Here is an 18,909-nt window from a genome sequence, read left to right on the forward strand (position 1 = left end):
CTGATGATGGTGTCAAAGGCTGCTGACAGGTCCAGGAGAATCAGGACAGAGGAGAGGGCTTTCGCTTTTGCTAAGTGAAGAGCCTCTGTGACTGTTATGACGGCCGTCTCTGTGGAGTGGCCAGTCTTGAAGCTCGACTGATTTGGGTCCAGGAGGTAGTTCTGTAATAGATCATCAGTAAGCTTGTTGGCTGCGGTACGTTTAATTTAACTCAATTGATTTAGAGAGATGAGGGGTGTGACTCCCACCTTGACCGTCAGAAGGGGGGCTATGTGAGACTGTTGTTCATTGACTACAGCTCAGCGTTCAACACCATAGTCCCCACCAGACTGGTGGACAAGCTGATCGAGCTAGGCCTGAGCTCCGCCCTGAGCGCCTGGGTACTGGACTTTCTGAGTGAAAGACCCCAGGCGGTCAGGGTGGGGGGTCAGACCTCCAACACCATCACCCTGAGCATCGGGTCCCCCCAGGGCTGTGTTCTAAGCCCCCTGCTGTACTCACTCTACACACACGACTGTGTGGCCAAGTTCAGCTCCAACTCCATTGTGAAGTTCGCCGACGACACGGTGGTGGTGGGGCTGATCTCGGACAACGACGAGAAGGCCTACCGGGAGGAGGTTGAGGTACTGGAACGTTGGTGCCAGGACAACAGCCTGCTCCTGAACATTGGTAAAACCAAGGAGCTGATCGTGGATTATAGGAGAGGACAGCGGGAGACACACACACCACTGAGGATTAACGGGGCTACCGTGGACAGGGTGAGCAGCTTCAAGTACCTGGGGGTCCACATCTCAGAGGACCTGACATGGTCAACACACATAGGCACAGTGGTAAAGAAAGCGAAGCAGCGCCTCTACCACCTGAGACAGTTAAGGAAGTTCAGAGTATCGGGGAAGATACTTCAGTCCTTCTACTCAGGAGCTGTAGAGAGCATCTTGACCGGAAACATCACTGCCTGGTATGGGAACAGCACGGCACAGGACAAGAAGGCCCTACAGAGTGTGGTGCGCTCAGCCGAGCGTACCACGGGTATTGCGCTACCTCCCCTGCAGGCTCTATACAACAAGAGGTGCAAATCCAGAGCCTGCAGGATAATGAAAGACCCCCACCACCCCAATAACAGCCTGTTCCAGCTGCTGAGGTCAGGCAGACGCCTGCGAATTCTAGAGACTAAGACGGAGAGGCTTAGGCTAAGCTTCTTCCCCCAGGCCATCAGAGCCTTGAACAATGAACATCGAGAGACACAGAAACTGAACTATCCACACACAAGTACATACACGACACGCACGCTGAGCACGCTCACACACTAGCAGCCACTTTAACACTCATGCCGCACACACGCACACTTATGGCCAGAGGAAAGGCCACTTAAAATAGTATAACATCAGGAACAGTGTATTGCACTACTAAAGCTAACTAGCATGTCCTATATGCTCTGTAAATACTAATGTACAGATACCGAGATGGCACACCATGTACCTGTTTATTGCACTGTTTTATTGGATTCTATTAATATGTTGTACCACTGTATTTTATTGGATTCTATTATATGTTGTACCACTGTATTGCACATCGTCGCGGGCAAGACCAGCCGCATTTCATTGTATACCTGTATGCCGTGACAATTAAAACTCTTGAATCTCTTGAATCTTGAATCTCTTGAATCTTGACTCTGGCTTGCTTTAGTGAGGTGGGAACCACCCCAGAGTTGAGGGAGGAGTTGATGGTTGCAGTCAATAATGGGAGGATGTCTGGTGCGATGAGGGTGAGAGGGCTGAAAGGAGGGTACCGTATCTGGGTGGAGATTGGCCCCGCATCACAGTCACGAAAGGGGCTAGGTGGAGAGAGCAGAGAAAGTCTCACTCAAAGGTAGGGCTGACAGGATGTCAGAGGAGAGGGGGACAGGGGGCGTAGTTTGCGTCAGAAGTTTGAGAAGACAGTTTGAGTTGGAGTGGATGGTTTGGGGTTTAGCATAAGAGTTAGTGAGACATGGAGGGGAGTTACCGTGGTGTTAAATATGCTGCAGTCACGGGAGAATAATATGAGGTCCAGGGAGCTGCCAGCTTTGTGGGTGGGAGGCATGACAGTGGGAGTCAGGTCAAAGCATTGTAGGAGAGAGACCACTGTGTCAGACTGAGAAGAGTCAGGCAGATTTTTAGTCACCCATTAGCACCAGGGTGGTGCCATCTTCTGGGAAGGAGCTCAGCGTGACCAGCTCATCTGGGACGTGTTCTAGGGGACCTGGAGGGCGATAGAGAATAACAATGGTGAGATTGAATGGACTACACACAGATACAGCATGATATTCAAGGGAGGAGAGGGAGAGGTCAGGTATTGATATTATACTTGTAGTCCAGGAGGGAGAGGTCAGGTATTGATATTATACTTGTAGTCCAGGAGGGAGAGGTGAGGTATTGATTTTATACTCATAGTCCAGGAGGGAGAGGTCAGGTATTGATTTTATACTCGTAGTCCAGGAGGGAGAGGTGAGGTCAGGTATTGATTTTATACTCGTAGTCCAGGAGGGACAGGTCAGACACCCACGTTTTGGAAGGCCTGGGTGGGAGAGAGAAGGCTGCAGGTGTGGTGAGAACTAGGAGTTGGAGGTGAGCAGAGGCCCGTGAGCATTAGGCAGCTACTGTATGAAGTCTGCTTTGTTGACGGCTGATTGGCAGTTCCATAAGCACCCGTATGGTGACAGGTATATTTGTGGCCATGGACGGGTAGCGGAGGTTGGCAGGGTATCTTCAAGATTCAACAGTGTCAACCTGCACTGCCGTGAACGGCCTGAAGTTGGCCTGAAGGAGGAGATTGAAGTAGGCAACAGGTAGAATAGGTCGGGAGAGATAGAAAGCACACGGTGAGAAATTCACCAGGCGTAACGAGCAAATAATATGTATATAGGTATATCTTAACAATTGGAAGTCTGCCATGAATGCTCTGTAGCCTATAGATATTGAATGGGTTACATTTAAAAATTGTCTTGTTTTTGTAAATGTTCATAAGTTGTCTTCACACCAGTTCTGCTAGTGTTCACCTGTCAAACTGATTAGTATATATACTAATATTTCTCTTTTTGCGTTGTATCTGAACGTGCCGTCAGCCTCACTCATACCTGGTCCAGTTGACTACCGCCTGGACCCGGGCCTGTGAATCACACCCTATTTCAAAACGTCCATAAAAGTTCTATGGTTATGTGGATTCCACCTTGACTTGCTTGAATTTAATTATACAATCGTGACATTTTTTAGATTATTTCAAATTTGAAAGAAATGTTACAAATTTAAAGAATCCTTTATTTTCAGTTGATTTTCTGTCTTCTCTCTCTCTCTCTCTCTCTCTCTCTCTCTCTCTCTCTCTCTCTCTCTAACCACCTCTCTCTCTCACTGCTGTGTTGTGTTTTTTCAGGATTGCCTGTTTCTAGGACCCATATCAGAGACAGGCTGCCTTCTCTAGGTATATGACACTACACTGACCTCCCGACTAGACTGGACTGGTTTAGACTGGATTTAACTAGACTAGTCTACAGATTGAACTGGGTTAGACTGAACCTAAACGTATCCAATGGAGTCTTTTACCACTCGTTGATGAAATTGGTGCTATATAGGGGTCGGCTAAGTGGCGCAGTGGGCAAGGCGCTCGCCACTAACGCAGGAGATGCTGGGTTCGAGCCCAGCTCTCGGCGTTGCTTCCGGCTTGGCTGGTCGTTCATACTAATACAATTGGCAGTATTAGGGGGTGGGAAAGCCGGTGGGTGGGGATCGGACGTTGTGGACAGCGACTCCTACAGGTCGGTTGGTGCGCCTGTACAGCAGAATCGGGAAGTATCGGGGGCAGCGTGAGCCTCCCACGCGTTACTCCTCGCCACTGAGAGATCGCGCTGTGCAGGTGAAAAGATGCGCCGGCTGCCTCCTCGTGTACCGGAGGGGACACGTGATGCAAGGCTTCGTCCACATTGCAGCCGACCAGTGGGAGGCATGGTCTAGCAACGTTCGAGACAGGGGAGGGAAGAATTGGATAATACGAAATTGGGATGGGAGAAAAATAGAAAATGGGGAGAAAAAGTGGATAAAAAAAAAATTGGTGCTATATAGGAAAGGTGTCCTGAAGATTGTGCATCACATGTTCTTCCAGCACACGCATGGGGACGCACATGCACTCCACGCGCACGGGGGTGACATAGAACACAAACCGAGTGCACTGGATGTGTGTAAACATGCCCATGTGCTTCAATTTGATTGGTCTTCATGGCCTTTCTCAAAATCTAACAAGACAACTGAAGTAAACTGGACTGGATTGAAACTAACTAATCCTAATCAAGCTAATCTCTAACCCGCTACAGAGAGTCTTAGGCCTAGTTATCAGACCAGTACTAACTCGCTATAGAGCCAGTCTTAGACCTAGTTATCAGACCAGTACTAACTCGCTATAGAGCCAGTCTTAGACCTAGTTATCAGACCAGTACTAACTCGCTACAGAGAGTCTTAGACCTAGTTATCAGACCAGTACTAACTCGCTATAGAGCCAGTCTTAGACCTAGTTATCAGACCAGTACTAACTCGCTACAGAGAGTCTTAGACCTAGTTATCAGACCAGTACTAACCCGCTATAGAGCCAGTCTTAGACCTAGTTATCAGACCAGTACTAATTCGCTACAGAGAGTCTTAGACCTAGTTATCAGACCAGTACTAACCCGCTACAGAGAGTCTTAGACCTAGTTATCAGACCAGTACTAACTCGCTACAGAGAGTCTTAGACCTAGTTATCAGACCAGTACTAACCCGCTACAGAGAGTCTTAGACCTAGTTATCAGACCAGTACTAACCCGCTACAGAGAGTCTTAGACCTAGTTATCAGACCAGTACTAATTCGCTACAGAGAGTCTTAGACCTAGTTATCAGACCAGTACTAACCCGCTATAGAGCCAGTCTTAGACCTAGTTATCAGACCAGTACTAACTCGCTACAGAGAGTCTTAGACCTAGTGATCAGACCAGTACTAACTCGCTATAGAGCCAGTCTTAGACCTAGTTATCAGACCAGTACTAACTCGCTACAGAGAGTCTTAGACCTAGTTATCAGACCAGTACTAACCCGCTACAGAGAGTCTTAGACCTAGTTATAAGACCAGTACTAACTCTTAGCTATATGAAGACCAATAGTTAATGTTTAAGGCCAATGCCAGGGTTCCTTAGTAACTTTTGCCTCAGACAGCTGTTCATCAGTGATGACATATACAGGAACAGTATGTAATGGCTGCTCTGTTCTGATTGAACCAACCTGATTCTTCTGGGTCTGTCTGTCCTGCTCCCTATATGAGTGTGTTGATGACTGTTTTTCCTCCCAGGTGTCGCAGTGGCCAGGAACAATTTCAGGGAACGCCTCCCGTCCTATGGTATTCCAGCTCACTAGAGAGCTCCCAGCCAATCACAGGGGAGCTGAATGGCTACTATTGGATTTTGGTTGGCACAAAGACGGCTGATTGGTTGAGCTAGAGCAGTGGTTCCCAAACGGGCTCCCCTTGGGTAATTGGAAAACGTTCAACTTGGTTCTTGTTTCTCTCTCCCTGGTGGGTCAGCTAGCTCGCTCGCTACCACAGGCGAGCAGCAGTGTTTAGAGCTCTGGTGTGACCTCTCTCCACACTGTGTTAGCGCTCCACTGGACTAGCAGGAACAAGCATAGAACTATTTGAAGGAACAACCATAGAACTATTTGAAGGAACAACCATAGAACCATATGAGGGAACAACCAGAGAACTATATGAGGGAACAACATATTTTTATCCCCCTCCACCCCCCCCCCCCCCCCCCCCCCCCCCCCTCCCCCCTGTAGTTCACCCGAGACCCCCAAGGGGGGCGAGCCCAACCGGTTGGGAACCACTGAGCTACAGCATGCACACAGGGTTGATGATAAGCTGTAGGGCTGGGCTAGTTCCACGTTTTAGAAACGGTCGTGTCTAGATCACATTGCCCCGACTGACCTTGGTTATAAGCTGGAAGTGGTTTTGTCATTTATTGGCCAAGCTGCTGAGCCATAATGCCTCGTAATCAGAGTGTTCTAGAGAGTGACATGTTGAATCCAGCGTTGTAGAGAGTGACATGTTGAATCCAGTGTTCTAGAGAGTGACATGTTGAATCCAGTGTTCTAGAGAGTGACATGTTGAATCCAGTGTTCTAGAGAGTGACATGTTGAATCCAGTGTTCTAGAGAGTGACATGTTGAATCCAGTGTTCTAGAGAGTGACATGTTGAATCCAGCGTTCTAGAGCGTGACATGTTGAATCCAGCGTTCTAGAGTGACATGTTGAATCCAGTGTTCTAGAGAGTGACATGTTGAATCCAGCGTTCTAGAGAGTGACATGTTGAATCCAGCGTTCTAGAGAGTGACATGTTGAATCCAGCGTTCTAGAGCGTGACATGTTGAATCCCAGCGTTCTAGAGAGTGACATGTTGAATCCCAGCGTTCTAGAGCGTGATATGTTGAATCCAGCGTTCTAGAGAGTGACATGTTGAATCCAGCGTTCTAGAGTGACATGTTGAATCCAGCGTTCTAGAGTGACATGTTGAATCCAGCATTCTAGAGAGTGACATGTTGAATCCAGTGTTCTAGAGTGACATGTTGAATCCAGCGTTCTAGAGAGTGACATGTTGAATCCAGCGTTCTAGAGAGTGACATGTTGAATCCAGCGTTCTAGAGAGTGACATGTTGAATCCAGTGTTCTAGAGAGTGACATGTTGAATCCAGTGTTCTAGAGAGTGACATGTTGAATCCAGTGTTCTAGAGAGTGACATGTTGAATCCAGTGTTCTAGAGAGTGACATTCCTGCATGCCTCTGTTTTGCTTCTCTATGAATCAAGAAGTCAACAGAAGTTGGGGAGGTGTGGTTTCAGTGTGAACATGAAATAAAAACATCAGAGTCTGAGTGAAGGACATGCTGTCAGCCAATCAGAGTCTGAGTCTGCCCAGCAGGGCAGGTGAAGGACATGCTGTCAGCCAATCAGAGTCTGAGTCTGCCCAGTAGGGCGGGTGAAGGACGTGCTGTCAGCCAATCAGAGTCTGCGTTGAGGTTGCTAATTGAGAAGTGAAGGTGTTACATCTGTGTCTCGTAGAAACCTGCTATCTCCTAAATGATTCTGTTAAAAACACTGACATCTAACACAATGTCTGTCCAGTGGGTTGACTTGGTCCTGAGGACACAATGTCTGTCCAGTGGGTTGACTTTGAGGAAAGGAAACATTAAACAAATTAATAAAAATAGGTCCCACCATACATTGCTATTCCTTGCACTATTTGGGCAACTTTACACAATTCCTGTGGGTCTATGGAACACACCTGTAAAGGAAAAGGCCATTTATAATGCATGGGACCTTTAAATAATAAATAGGCAAGACGTTTCTGCAGGGCACTGATGTGATGTGAAGCCTGATTCACTTTATGTTACGCTTTGTGTGTCTGTGTGTGTGTCTGTGGTGACTGTATGTCCAAAAGGAGAAACTAGATGATTGTTGTGTAAAGTCTGTTTTAGAAGTTTGAACTGATGTTCATGTTGTTGCTACTAACATCCAATCGTAGAGCTGGTATAACCTGAGCACCCAATCAGAAAGCTGTTGTAGCCCCAACACGGTGGAAGGGAGCGCTGTGATGATGTCACTGCTAATGGACAAAGACGGGTTACTATTGTTATAGTTAGTATGAATAGATCACCTCCTCAACTAAACCTCTCTCTCCTCTCTCCTCTGTCTCCACCCCTCTCCTCTCCTCTCCTCTCCTCTCCTCTCTCCTCCCCTCTCCTCTCTGTCTCCACCTCTCTCCTCTGTCTCCACCTCTCTTCTCTCCTCTCTCCTCTCCTCTCCTCTCTCCTCTCTCCTCCCCTCTCCTCTCTGTCTCCACTTCTCTCTGTCTCCACGTATCTCCTCTCTCTCCTTTCCTCTTTCTCCTCTCCTCTCTCCCCTCTCTCTCCTCCTCTCCTCTCTGTCTCCTCTTCTCTCCTCTCTCCTCTCCTCTCTGTCTTCACTTCTCTCCTCTCCTCTCTCTCCACTCTCCTCTCTCTCCTCTTCTCTCTGTCTCCACTTCTCTCCCTTCCTCTCTCCTCCTCTCCTCTCTGTCTCCTCTTCTCTCCTCTCTCCTCTCCTCTCTGTCTTCACTTCTCTCCTCTCCTCTCTCTCCACTCTCCTCTCTCTCCTCTTCTCTCTGTCTCCACTTCTCTCCTCTTCTCTCTCTCCTCCTCTCCTCTCTGTCTCCTCTTCTCTCCTCTCTCTCTTCTCTCCTCTTCTCTCTCATCTCTTCTCTCTTTTCTCTTCTCTCTTCTCTCTCCTCTCTGTCTTCTCCCCTCTCTCTTTTCCAGGTATCTCTCGGCCTCGCTCTGACAGTGCTCCTCCCACTCCGGTAACCAGACTGAACATGCCCGCGGCCCCCCCTCTGCCAACACCACCACCCCTCCGCACAACCGACGGCACAAGCCCACCGCTGTCATCAAGACAACCAGCAAGGCCTCCGCGGTAGGGCACATTAGAGGGGCGGGTCTACAGGTTGATGTTAGCTGTGGTTGGTTCTTCTCCTAACTTCACGTTAGAGGGGCGGGTCTACAGGTTGATGTTAGCTGTGGTTGGTTCTTCTCCTAACTTCACGTTAGAGGGGCGGGTCTACAGGTTGATGTTAGCTGTGGTTGGTTCTTCTCCTAACTTCACGTTAGAGGGGCGGGTCTACAGGTTGATGTTAGCTGTGGTTGGTTCTTCTCCTAACTTCACGTTAGAGGGGCGGGTCTACAGGTTGATGTTAGCTGTGGTTGGTTCTTCTCCTAACTTCACGTTAGAGGGGCGGGTTTACAGTTGATGTTAGCTGTGGTTGGTTCTTCTCCTAACTTCACGTTAGAGGGGCGGGTCTACAGGTTGATGTTAGCTGTGGTTGGTTCTTCTATCATGTCAGTTATGCTACATTCATGTTGTATAGGAGAGATGGCAGCTATGAGCTCATTAGTAGTAAAATCCATTCACATCATGACCAGTTTACTACTAGTAAAAACCACCATGGTCAGTTACTACTAGTACAAACCACCATGGTCAGTTACTACTAGTAAAAACCACCATGGTCAGTTACTACTAGTACAAATCATCATGATCAGTTTACTACGAGTAAAAACTATCATCAGAATCAGAAAGGTCTTTATTGCCAAGTATACGTTTCACATACAAGGAATTTGTTTTGGACGTTACTGGTGCGACATTAGCGGACAGACATTAACAGACAGATAATATAATAAAGTGGTGGAGGGCTGTGCAACTGGGCAGATGTGGTCAATTATACAATTATATACACTAGTTAGAATAAAGTAACAATACAGTGGGCAAGTATAGTCCAGTAGGGTGTGTTAATGTAATCATGACCAGTTTACTACTAGTAAAACCCATTATGGCCAGTTCACTATTTCTCCTCTCCTCCATCTCTCCTCTATCTCTCCTCCATCTCTCCTCTCCTCCATCTATCCTCTCTTCCATCTCTCCTCTACTATATATCTCCTCCATCTCTCCTCTCTTCCACCTCTCCATCTCTCCTCCATCTCTCCTCTACTCTCATCTCTTCTTCATCTCTTCTTCATCTCTCCTTCATCTCCTCTCTTCCACCTCTCCATCTCTCCTCCATCTCTCCTCTACTCTCATCTCTTCTTCATCTCTTCTTCATCTCTCCTTCATCTCTCCTCTACTCTCATCTTTTCTCTTCTTCATCTGTCCTTCATCTCTCCTTCATCTCTCTACTCTCACCTCTTCTCTCCTTCATCTCTCCTTCATCTCCTCTTCATCTCTCCTTTACTCTCATCTCTCCTTCATCTCTCCTTCATATCTCCTCTACTCTCATCTCTCCTCCATCTCTCCTCTCCTATGTTTCTTCAGACGTCTTCATCCGCCCATCAGTCAAAGTCATCCAGTCAGCCGCCTCCCTCGTCTCCGCCTCTCTCTAGCCCCTCCCAGTCTAGCTCGGAGCCCCGCCCCCTCCCCTCCCCTTCCAGGCCAAAAGTGGACTCTGTCCTGAACCTGTTTGGTCAGTGGCTGTTTGACGCTGCGCTGGTCCACTGCAGACTGCAGTCTGGGATGAGCCGGGATGGCAGCATGACCGGTGAGTTTCTCAAACCATGGCTCTGTACCCTACAGGGGTCTTTGGTAACAGATAGGATGGTAGGGGGAAAGAGGAGGTCCTCAGTCTCCACTGCTTTCCATGTTTGCATCCACATACCAAGCACCACAGGTATTATAGTATCACGTCTGTGTGGGTCTGATTATTATTATTATTATTATTATTATTATTATTATTATTATTATTATTATTATTATTATTATTATTATTATTATTATTATTATTATTATTACTGATTATTACTGATTATTGTGTGATTGTTTGGTTGGTAACTGTCAGTTGTGTAATTGTCTGGTTGGATTGAGAGCTGCCTCATACTATAGTCTACCCATATAACTCTGTATGATAGCATGTACAATAAATTTTTTTTTGGCTCTATACACCATCACAATGGACTTGAAATTAAACAATCAAGACATCCGAATCAGGTGAACAGTGTAGGAATTATGACAGTTTCTACATGTGCAGCCCCCTTTTTATGGGACCAAAAGTAATTGGACAAACTAACAATCCATAAATAAAATGGTCACTTTTAATACTTGGTTGCAAATCCTGAAGTCTGGAACCCATAGACGTCCCTGGTGATGCTCTCCAGGCCCCTCATTTATCAATGGTGCGTACGCACAGATATGTGCGTAACCCGTGCATACGATCATTTCTAAGCAAAGTGTGGGACTTATCAATTTGAATGTGTGCTTGACTTTGTGCGTATATATACGCACAGCTTGGACCATGCATACCTGGCGCCCAGCGGTAGAATATGGAGACTGCCGACGCGGAAATAATCTTCTGTGCATTAGTTTCAACACTGGCGTGTTCTGTATGACCCGTAATTCATTATAGTTAATTATAAAATAGCGACAGTAGTGTAATTATAACGGGCTCACGCTCGAACAAGAGGTTTGCCTGCTTGTTTGGCACGGGGTGGGGGAAAGACGCAGAACACCCACCTCCAAAACGCGATTAAATATTGTTTAAAATAAAAAGCTAAATAGGTACTATTATTTTGTGTGTCATGTTTCCAAATAAGATTGGTCACAACAAAATGCTTTCTACTTCAATTTGTTGGTTAGAATAGATGACCTCCGTTGAAACTTCACTGAGACTAAAAGACAGTCTATTTGTGAGCTCCCGCACAGATGTAATAATAATAATAATAATAATAATAATAATAATAATAATAATAATAATAATGCTGGAGACGCTGGGCTCGTCAGTTCGAGCCCAGCGCTCCACATTTGCTTTCAGTTTAGCTGGTCGTCCGTACTAATACACATTGGCCGTATTAGGGGGTGGGAAACTGATGGGTGGGGATCGGGCGTTGTGGACAGCGACTCCTACAGGTCGGTTGGTGCGCCTGCGCAGTAGAATCAGGAAGTGTCGGGGGCAGCGTGAGCCTCCCACGCGTTACTCCTCGCCACTGAGAGATCGAGCTGCGCAGGTGAAAAGATGCGACTGCTGTTACCTCAAGTACCGGAGGGGACTTGTGCTATGTATGACTTAGTCCACATTGCAGCCGGCTTGTGGGAGGCAAGAAACAGCGTCCGTGACAGGGGAGGGTTGAATTGGATGATACGAAATTGGGATGGGAGAAAATATGGAAAATGGGAGAAAAAGTGGATAAAAAAAAATAAAAAAAAATAATAATTATTATTATTATTATTATTATTATTATTATTATTATTATTATTATTAATAATAATAATAATAATAATAATAATAATAATAATAATAATAGCTTCATTTTATATAGCGCCTTTCAAGAGACCCAATGTCGCTTTACATAGGGGAAAAAAATAACAAAGTAACAAACATAGTAGACAAACACAACATATAAATATGATGATGGGATTCAAGTTCGCGTTTTTATTGATCACATAGGCAGGCTATACATAGGCTACATGGCACGGTCCATCGTGATATTGGAGATTGATCGAGCAATAGACTGTTACCACCCATGTAGCTGTCAAAGCTCCATCACAAATGCAGTTATGTGAATAGAAAGGTTCTTGTATATGCTCTCGTATTATTGTTTATATAGGCTACCTAATACCGACATCAAAATAGATTGTATGCCACTACAAATCATATGCAGGCAGAAAATTTAAGGAAAATCCGTCGCGATTTGGAATGAAATTGACAGAGAACTTTAATCCCTGGGTATTAATCGAACAAAACGAAGAAAAAGCAGTCATATTCCAGCATGGTTATTAATGACACCAATGGCAAACAGTGGTTAACGGTCTTTAGGAAGTTAATAAGATATCATATCTGACATCACCGTGTACACGTCTGTCAGCCTGTCGCGTATTTCTCGCAGGCGTTCGCTCGGCATAGTCCACTTTTCCACATTTCATGGGGGTGTTTCATGACCATATATGGTTCATTACGGGCAGTTCTATATGCAAATACGTAAAACCGTGCACGAGCGCGGAGCGTAGAACAAGTGGCATTTATCAACACGGAGTGTGCGTAGAACCTGTGTACGCACGTGTGATAAATCCCGATTTTTCTGTACGTACACACATTCTAAATTCTGTGCTTAAGAACGAAAATATAACACTTTCTAAGAATTGTTGATAAATGAGGGCCCAGGTGTGATAGAACCCACTAAACTGGACTAATTCGTGTTCTTCCCTCTCTCACCCAGCCCTGTCCGGCCAGACTGCTCTGGAACTACGTAGGAAAGGTTCCCAGCTCTCCACAGATACCATGGTCTCCAACCCCATGTTTGACGCCAACGAGTTCCCAGAGAACTACGAGGCCGGCCGCGCTGAGGCATGTGGGACCCTGTGTAGAATCTTCTGTAGCAAGAAGACAGGAGAGGAGATACTGCCTGTCTATCTGTCCAGGTAACACACCTGCCTGTCTGTCCTTCTGTCTGTCTGTCTATCTATCTGTACAGGTAACATGTCTGTCTGTCTGTCTGTCTGTCTGTCTGTCTGTCTGTCTGTCTGTCTGTCTGTACAGGTAGAATATCTGTATTTCTGTCTATTTGTCTGTCTGTCTGTCTGTACAGGTAGAATATCTGTATTTCTGTCTATTTGTCTGTAATGTCTGTCTGTCTGTATGTACAGGTAAAATATCTGTATTTCTGTCTATCTGTATGTCTGTCTAAACTGTATATCTGTCCAGGTAACATACCTCCTCTCCTCTCCTCTCATCTCCTCTCCTCTCCTCCTCTCTCCCCTCCTCCTCTCCTCCTCTCTCCCCTCCGCTCTTCTCCCCTCTTCTCTCCTTTCCTCTTCTCTCCTCTCCTCCTCTCTCCCCTCTTCCTCTCTCCTCTCCTCTTTCTCCTCTCCTCTCCTCTCCTCCTCTCTTCTCCTCTCCTCTAGGTTCTACATGGTTCTCCTGCAGGGTCTCCAGATCTCAGAGTTGATGTGTCGACCAGTCCTGGCCTCCATCATTCTGAACTCAGCCTCTCTGTTCTGCTGCGACCTGAAGGGAGTCGACGTCCTGGTGCCATACTTCATATCAGCTCTGGAGAACATCCTGCCTGATAGGTGAGGAGAGGAGAGGAGGGGAGGGGAGAAGAGAGGAGAGGAGAAAGAAGAGAGGATGGGAGAGGAGAGGGGAGAAGAGAAGAGGAGATGTTAAGATAAGAGGGGGGAGAAGAGAGGGGAGAGGAGAGGAGAAAGAAGAGCGGAGAGGAGAAATACGAGGGGAGAGGAGAGAAGAGAGGAAATACTTTTTGAAAATGTATTTTCCAGGCCTGGAATTATGAAGTACTGATAAGCCTTTGAAATATTTTAAATATACTGTGACGAGCCTGGTGGTGTTCAGACTCTGTCACAGTTAAAAAACAAACAAATTCAATTGTCCACACAAGCACAATTTCAATAAATAAAATATATTTATTGAATAAGGCAAATATAGTCCGATGGGCAATTAGAGTAGTCGTAATACAGTCCAAGGTCAAAAACACAAAACAGGCTCTGGTACAAAAAAGGGATTGTTCAATACTCAGAGTTTGTAGGGTGGCTAGGTGGTGTAGTGGGCAAGGCGCTCGCCACCAATGCAGGAGACGCTGGGTTCGAGCCCAGCTCTCCGCATTGCTATCAGCTTGGCTGGTCGTTCATACTAACACAATTGGCAGTGTTAGGGGTGGGAAAGCTGATGGGTGGGGATCGGACGTTGTGGACAGCGACTCCTACAGGTCGGTTGGTGCGCCTGCGCAGCAGAATCAGGAAGCAACGGGGGCGGCGTGTCCCTCCCACGCAGACCCCCGCCGCTGAGAGATCGTGCTGTGCAGGTGAAAAGATGCAACGGCTGCTTCCTCAAGTACCGGAGGGGACATGTGATGTAAGGCTTCGTCCACATTGCAGCCGGCTTGTGGGAGGCATGGCCTAACAGCGTTCGAGACAGGGGAGGGTAGAATTGGACAATACGAAATTGGGATGGGAGAAAAAATAGAAAAATGGGAGAAAAAGTAGATAAAAAAAATATATACTCAGAGTTTGTCTTCCGGTCCAGGGTCAGTACACAAGGGGGTTTCTCAGCCAGTCTAGGGTCCAGTAACACAACGAACACCTTCTCACCTTCAGCTCTCCTCTCAACTACCTCTCACCTCACAAAACTCTGTATCACAATCTCTCTCTATCTGTACTCCGCTCCTTCCTCACCTCCACTCAACCATACTCTGTCTGTCCTAGTGTTTTATGTTATGTGTTTGGTGTGGGTGTGTGTGGGATGTGGGTGATCTCGTGGTGCACATGTGTGTTCTATCAGTCCTAATCAGCTGCCTAATTGCTTCTCCTCTGCCCGTGGCAGTAGTATCTCCCATCCTTCACGTAGCCATGGGACGGGGGATGATATCTGCCACAATACATTCATCATTTATTTTTAACGTAAGAAAATTCAGATATCCTTATGTATGTGTATACTACTTAAAAAAGGCAATAGTAACCTATTTGTAATGCAAGAAAAGAAACTGCATGGGATTAGCATGAATTGAGCGTGGCTTTTAAAGAGGACACGTGTGTGGTTCCAATGAGCCCATTTTCATTCAGATATCTTGAGGTCAAGTGCCCCCTTTGAACAAGTGTCTCTCTCTCTCTCTCTCTCTCTCTCTCTCTCTCTCTCTCTCTCTCTTTAGGGAGCTGTCTAAGTTTAAGAGCTATGTGAACCCTACTGATTTGAGGAGAGCTTCCATTCACATCCTGCTGGCCATGCTGCCCCTCCCCCACCACTTTGGCCAGGTCCAGTCGGAGGTCAGCATACATATTCCACATCAGTAGAATACAACAGAATACTTAGAATATTTAATGTCAAATAAATGCTTGATTGGTACTCAATAAACTGAGCGCCCTCCAACCGAACAAGGCCACTGGCCATGACAACATCCCCTCAGAGACTCAGCAGCCGCCATCACCCCAGTCATCACACACATAATAAACCTCTCCATAAAACAGGGACACGTCCCCAAGGACTTCAAAATAGCGAGAGTAACACCCCTGCACAAAAAGGGCAGCAAATTAGACCCAGGCAACTACCGCCCTGTTTCTATCCTTACATCCATCTCGAAAGTCATGGAAAAAATAGTATACGAACAGGTCGAAAAGTACCTTACGGATAAAAATCTAATCTACGAATTCCAATCTGGCTTCAGAACATCCCACTCCACTGACACATGCCTTCTCTATTTAAACGACCACATCAAACAAGAGGTGGACGCGGGCAAATACTGCGGCATGGTCATGCTAGACCTACAAAAGGCCTTCGACACTGTCAATCACACCATTCTGATTGACAAGCTAAAAGCAATTGGTTTTGATAGTTTATCAGTGAGCTGGATACAATCCTACCTGGAGGGGAGAGAACAGATGGTGGAGGTAAACGGTACCCTATCCCCCCCCCTCACAGTGAACTGTGGTGTTCCACAAGGAAGCATACTAGGACCACTACTGTTCCTAATTTATGCAAATGACATGTCGTCAGCTTGTGACTGCAACTTGTTCCTGTTTGCGGACGACTCAGCCCTGCTGGTCTCTGACAAGAACAAGTTACAGGTTGAAAAAACCCTCAGCTCGGAACTAGGCAAAATCTGCATATGGCTCGCCGACAACAAACTATCATTACACATGGGCAAAACAGAGTCCATTCTCTTCGGTTCAAATAACAAACTCAGCAAAACAGACGGCTTCTCAGTTACAGTGGGTGACAATATTGTCACAAGGAAAGATGAAATTACCTACCTGGGTTCCATCCTAGAGGCTAATCTTTCCTGTGACAAAATGGCATCCAATGTAATAAAAAAAGTCAATCAACGAACTCGATTCTTGTACCGGATCTCCTCCCTGGTAAACAAGAATACCCTGAAGACTCTGGCAGGAGCACTCATTCAAGGGTACTACGACTATGCTTGCACCTCATGGTACCAAAGCACCTCAAAGGCACTAAAAACGTTAGGTTATGACTATAACCAAGTTCTGTTAGTTAGGGGCGATGCTTGGCTTCGCCTTCTGCACTATCTCGCGTACGTGCACGCGTACTGAATAAACCACAAATGTACCTCTAATACCAGTATTAGTCTGACCACACCCCTCATCAGCTTACCTTCATAAGCAGGTGTGTGGTCACCTGCTCTCCTCCTTCCCAAGCTTTCACCACAAGGTGAGGTCAAGGGCTGCAGCGGCCGTCCGAAGCCAAGCATCGCCCCTAACTAACAGAACTTGGTTATAGTCATAACCTAACGTTCTGTATCGTTAGTGGCTTAGCTTGGCTTCGCCTTCTGCACAAGGGAGGCCAAGCGGAGCCACTTGGCTGACAAATACACCCCGCTGACAGCCCCCCAAAACCATCAGAACAGGGAGGGCCGAGCCCCCCCGACCCCCCCTAATGGAGGGTAGCCCCCCTATTAGGGACGTCACGGGAGGGCGACGGACCCGACCGTGCGAAGAGGCACTCAAGCAACTCAACGCACAGGGTGAGCAGACCGTGGCTTGACCCACGACTACACACACGCACAACCCGCATGCCACCCGGGAACGAACGGAGGAACAACCTCGTTACTGCCCCCAGAATCACGGGGTCAAGGGCAAACCCAACCCCGTGGCAAGGCCGTAGCAGCGGAGCACGAAGGAAGACCCAGACCCACCAAAAGGACTGGACTCCCTGGAATGGGGGCCCGGAGAAGTCCATGATGCCAGCATCAAGACCCCACCAGGTGGGCACGTAGTGCCCCGCCCCCCACATCGCCAGCGTATTCGGACAAAGGCCCCTCAGTTACTGCACCTGGTATTCCCAGGCGGAACCAACCAGGCCAGTAAGCCGAGCGGGCCCCGTCCCCCCAATAGTACACCGCCTGGCACACTGACCCTGCAGAATAGGCAGTCAGCATGGCCGTAAGCACACAAAAAAGGTTAACCAACGGAAGCAGGCAGCGCACCGGGGAAAAACCAGGCAACAGGCTGTTAACCCTAGCCTGGAGACTGCGGACGAGACAGGCGCCAGAGGGGACAGCTGAACACAGCCGCCCCGGCGGAAGGAGCGTAAGCTGGCGGTGTTGCATGACCAAGCCTCCATTTAACAACCCCCACCCAGAGGGGTCGAGGCAGAGAAGGCTGACACGATTGGCAGACGTCATGAACGTGCAGGGGCACCCTCAACCGGTGAACCCGGGAGTTGACACTGCTCCAACACACCAGGGAACCAACCACCTCGGTGTTACCCAATGCGGTGGTTGTTCCTATAACCCCTCAAGAAAAAACTCCAAAACACACCTGCGGGTATACACCGGCTATACCGCAGTACAAGTGTTTCAGTTTCCAAAAAGGGTTAACCCAGGCCTACGGGTCGCAAACATCACTTCGGACCGGGCCTGGCGGTACGGGAAGCACAGGGTCACCAGAGGAGGTCAAAAAACCACCCCCACAGGCCCCTCTTCGCCATGCGTGAGAGAGGAGCGAAAAACAATGGAGAACCAGCCCCTAAGCACACCGTACCTGGTATTCCCCGGCGGTCTCCCAACCAAGTACTAACCAGGACCAACCTGTGTAGCGGCCGAGATCCGACGAGATCGAGCGCGTACAGAATGGCATGGCTGTAAGCCATGACGACAGTGCTGAGTAAAAACATACCCAACCAGGGTCTCCATAGCGCTTAACCCTGTGACACCCAGACCGACCTGGCATTTTTCCCCCTGAAAAAAGCCCAAGTCCCTCAGGGTACCAGAACAGCAGATCTGCATCCCCGGCGGACAACGGGTTCAACTGATCTGGACCAGCGTGACCAGAACCAGTCCCGTGCCCTAACCACGCCGACATGCCCCAGGAAAAGGGCAGATATGCGTGTTGATCTTAACATGAAAAGAAGGCGCCACCCAGACGTCGGGACGAACCGCGCCTGGTGGCCCACCCCAAGGGCGTGAGACCCCACTACATATGTTCAGATCCATCCCGTCATCATCCCCCAGACATGAACGAGGATCCGTCGACAACCCACCCAGGTCATGGGATGTGGTCGCCGGAAGAGGAAAAACCCCCATCTCAGTTGCTTTATAAAAACGCTGTTTCAACCACAAGCAACTAAGGCGTGCCAGTCAATCGCCTGTTTACAGCGAGCTAGCACTATACGTGCGTCGGGACACACCCCCATCAATGAACAGGCTATTTAGACCTGCCATTGAATCCCCAAGGCGCCCAGGGGAACGACAAGAGGGGTGTGACACTCCCTAACTCCAACACTTCTGGAATAGAAAGAAGGAAGCATCAACAGTATGTATCCCAGTCTACACAGCCGGGGTAAAAAATGTTCACATTTTTACATCCCACCACCCTCCCATA

The 18,909-nt window shown here is 47.7% G+C and overlaps 1 protein-coding gene across 1 annotated transcript in view; it reads left to right on the plus strand.

The window, feature by feature from the left end:
- Positions 1 to 18,909, plus strand: part of LOC311229752 (ral GTPase-activating protein subunit beta-like) — a 120,724-nt gene that overhangs the window by 37,678 nt on the left and 64,137 nt on the right. Inside the window, 8 exon segments of the mRNA XM_084315827.1 lie at positions 3,409 to 3,456; positions 5,347 to 5,394; positions 8,343 to 8,407; positions 8,410 to 8,496; positions 9,886 to 10,108; positions 12,777 to 12,978; positions 13,462 to 13,629; positions 15,222 to 15,336. Of these exon segments, the coding sequence (XP_084171953.1) occupies positions 3,409 to 3,456; positions 5,347 to 5,394; positions 8,343 to 8,407; positions 8,410 to 8,496; positions 9,886 to 10,108; positions 12,777 to 12,978; positions 13,462 to 13,629; positions 15,222 to 15,336 (956 nt within the window).

The sequence above is a fragment of the Notolepis coatsorum genome, assembly GCF_963971535.1.
Source record: "Notolepis coatsorum genome assembly, chromosome: 6".
In the NCBI taxonomy this organism is placed as follows: domain Eukaryota; kingdom Metazoa; phylum Chordata; class Actinopteri; order Aulopiformes; family Paralepididae; genus Notolepis; species Notolepis coatsorum.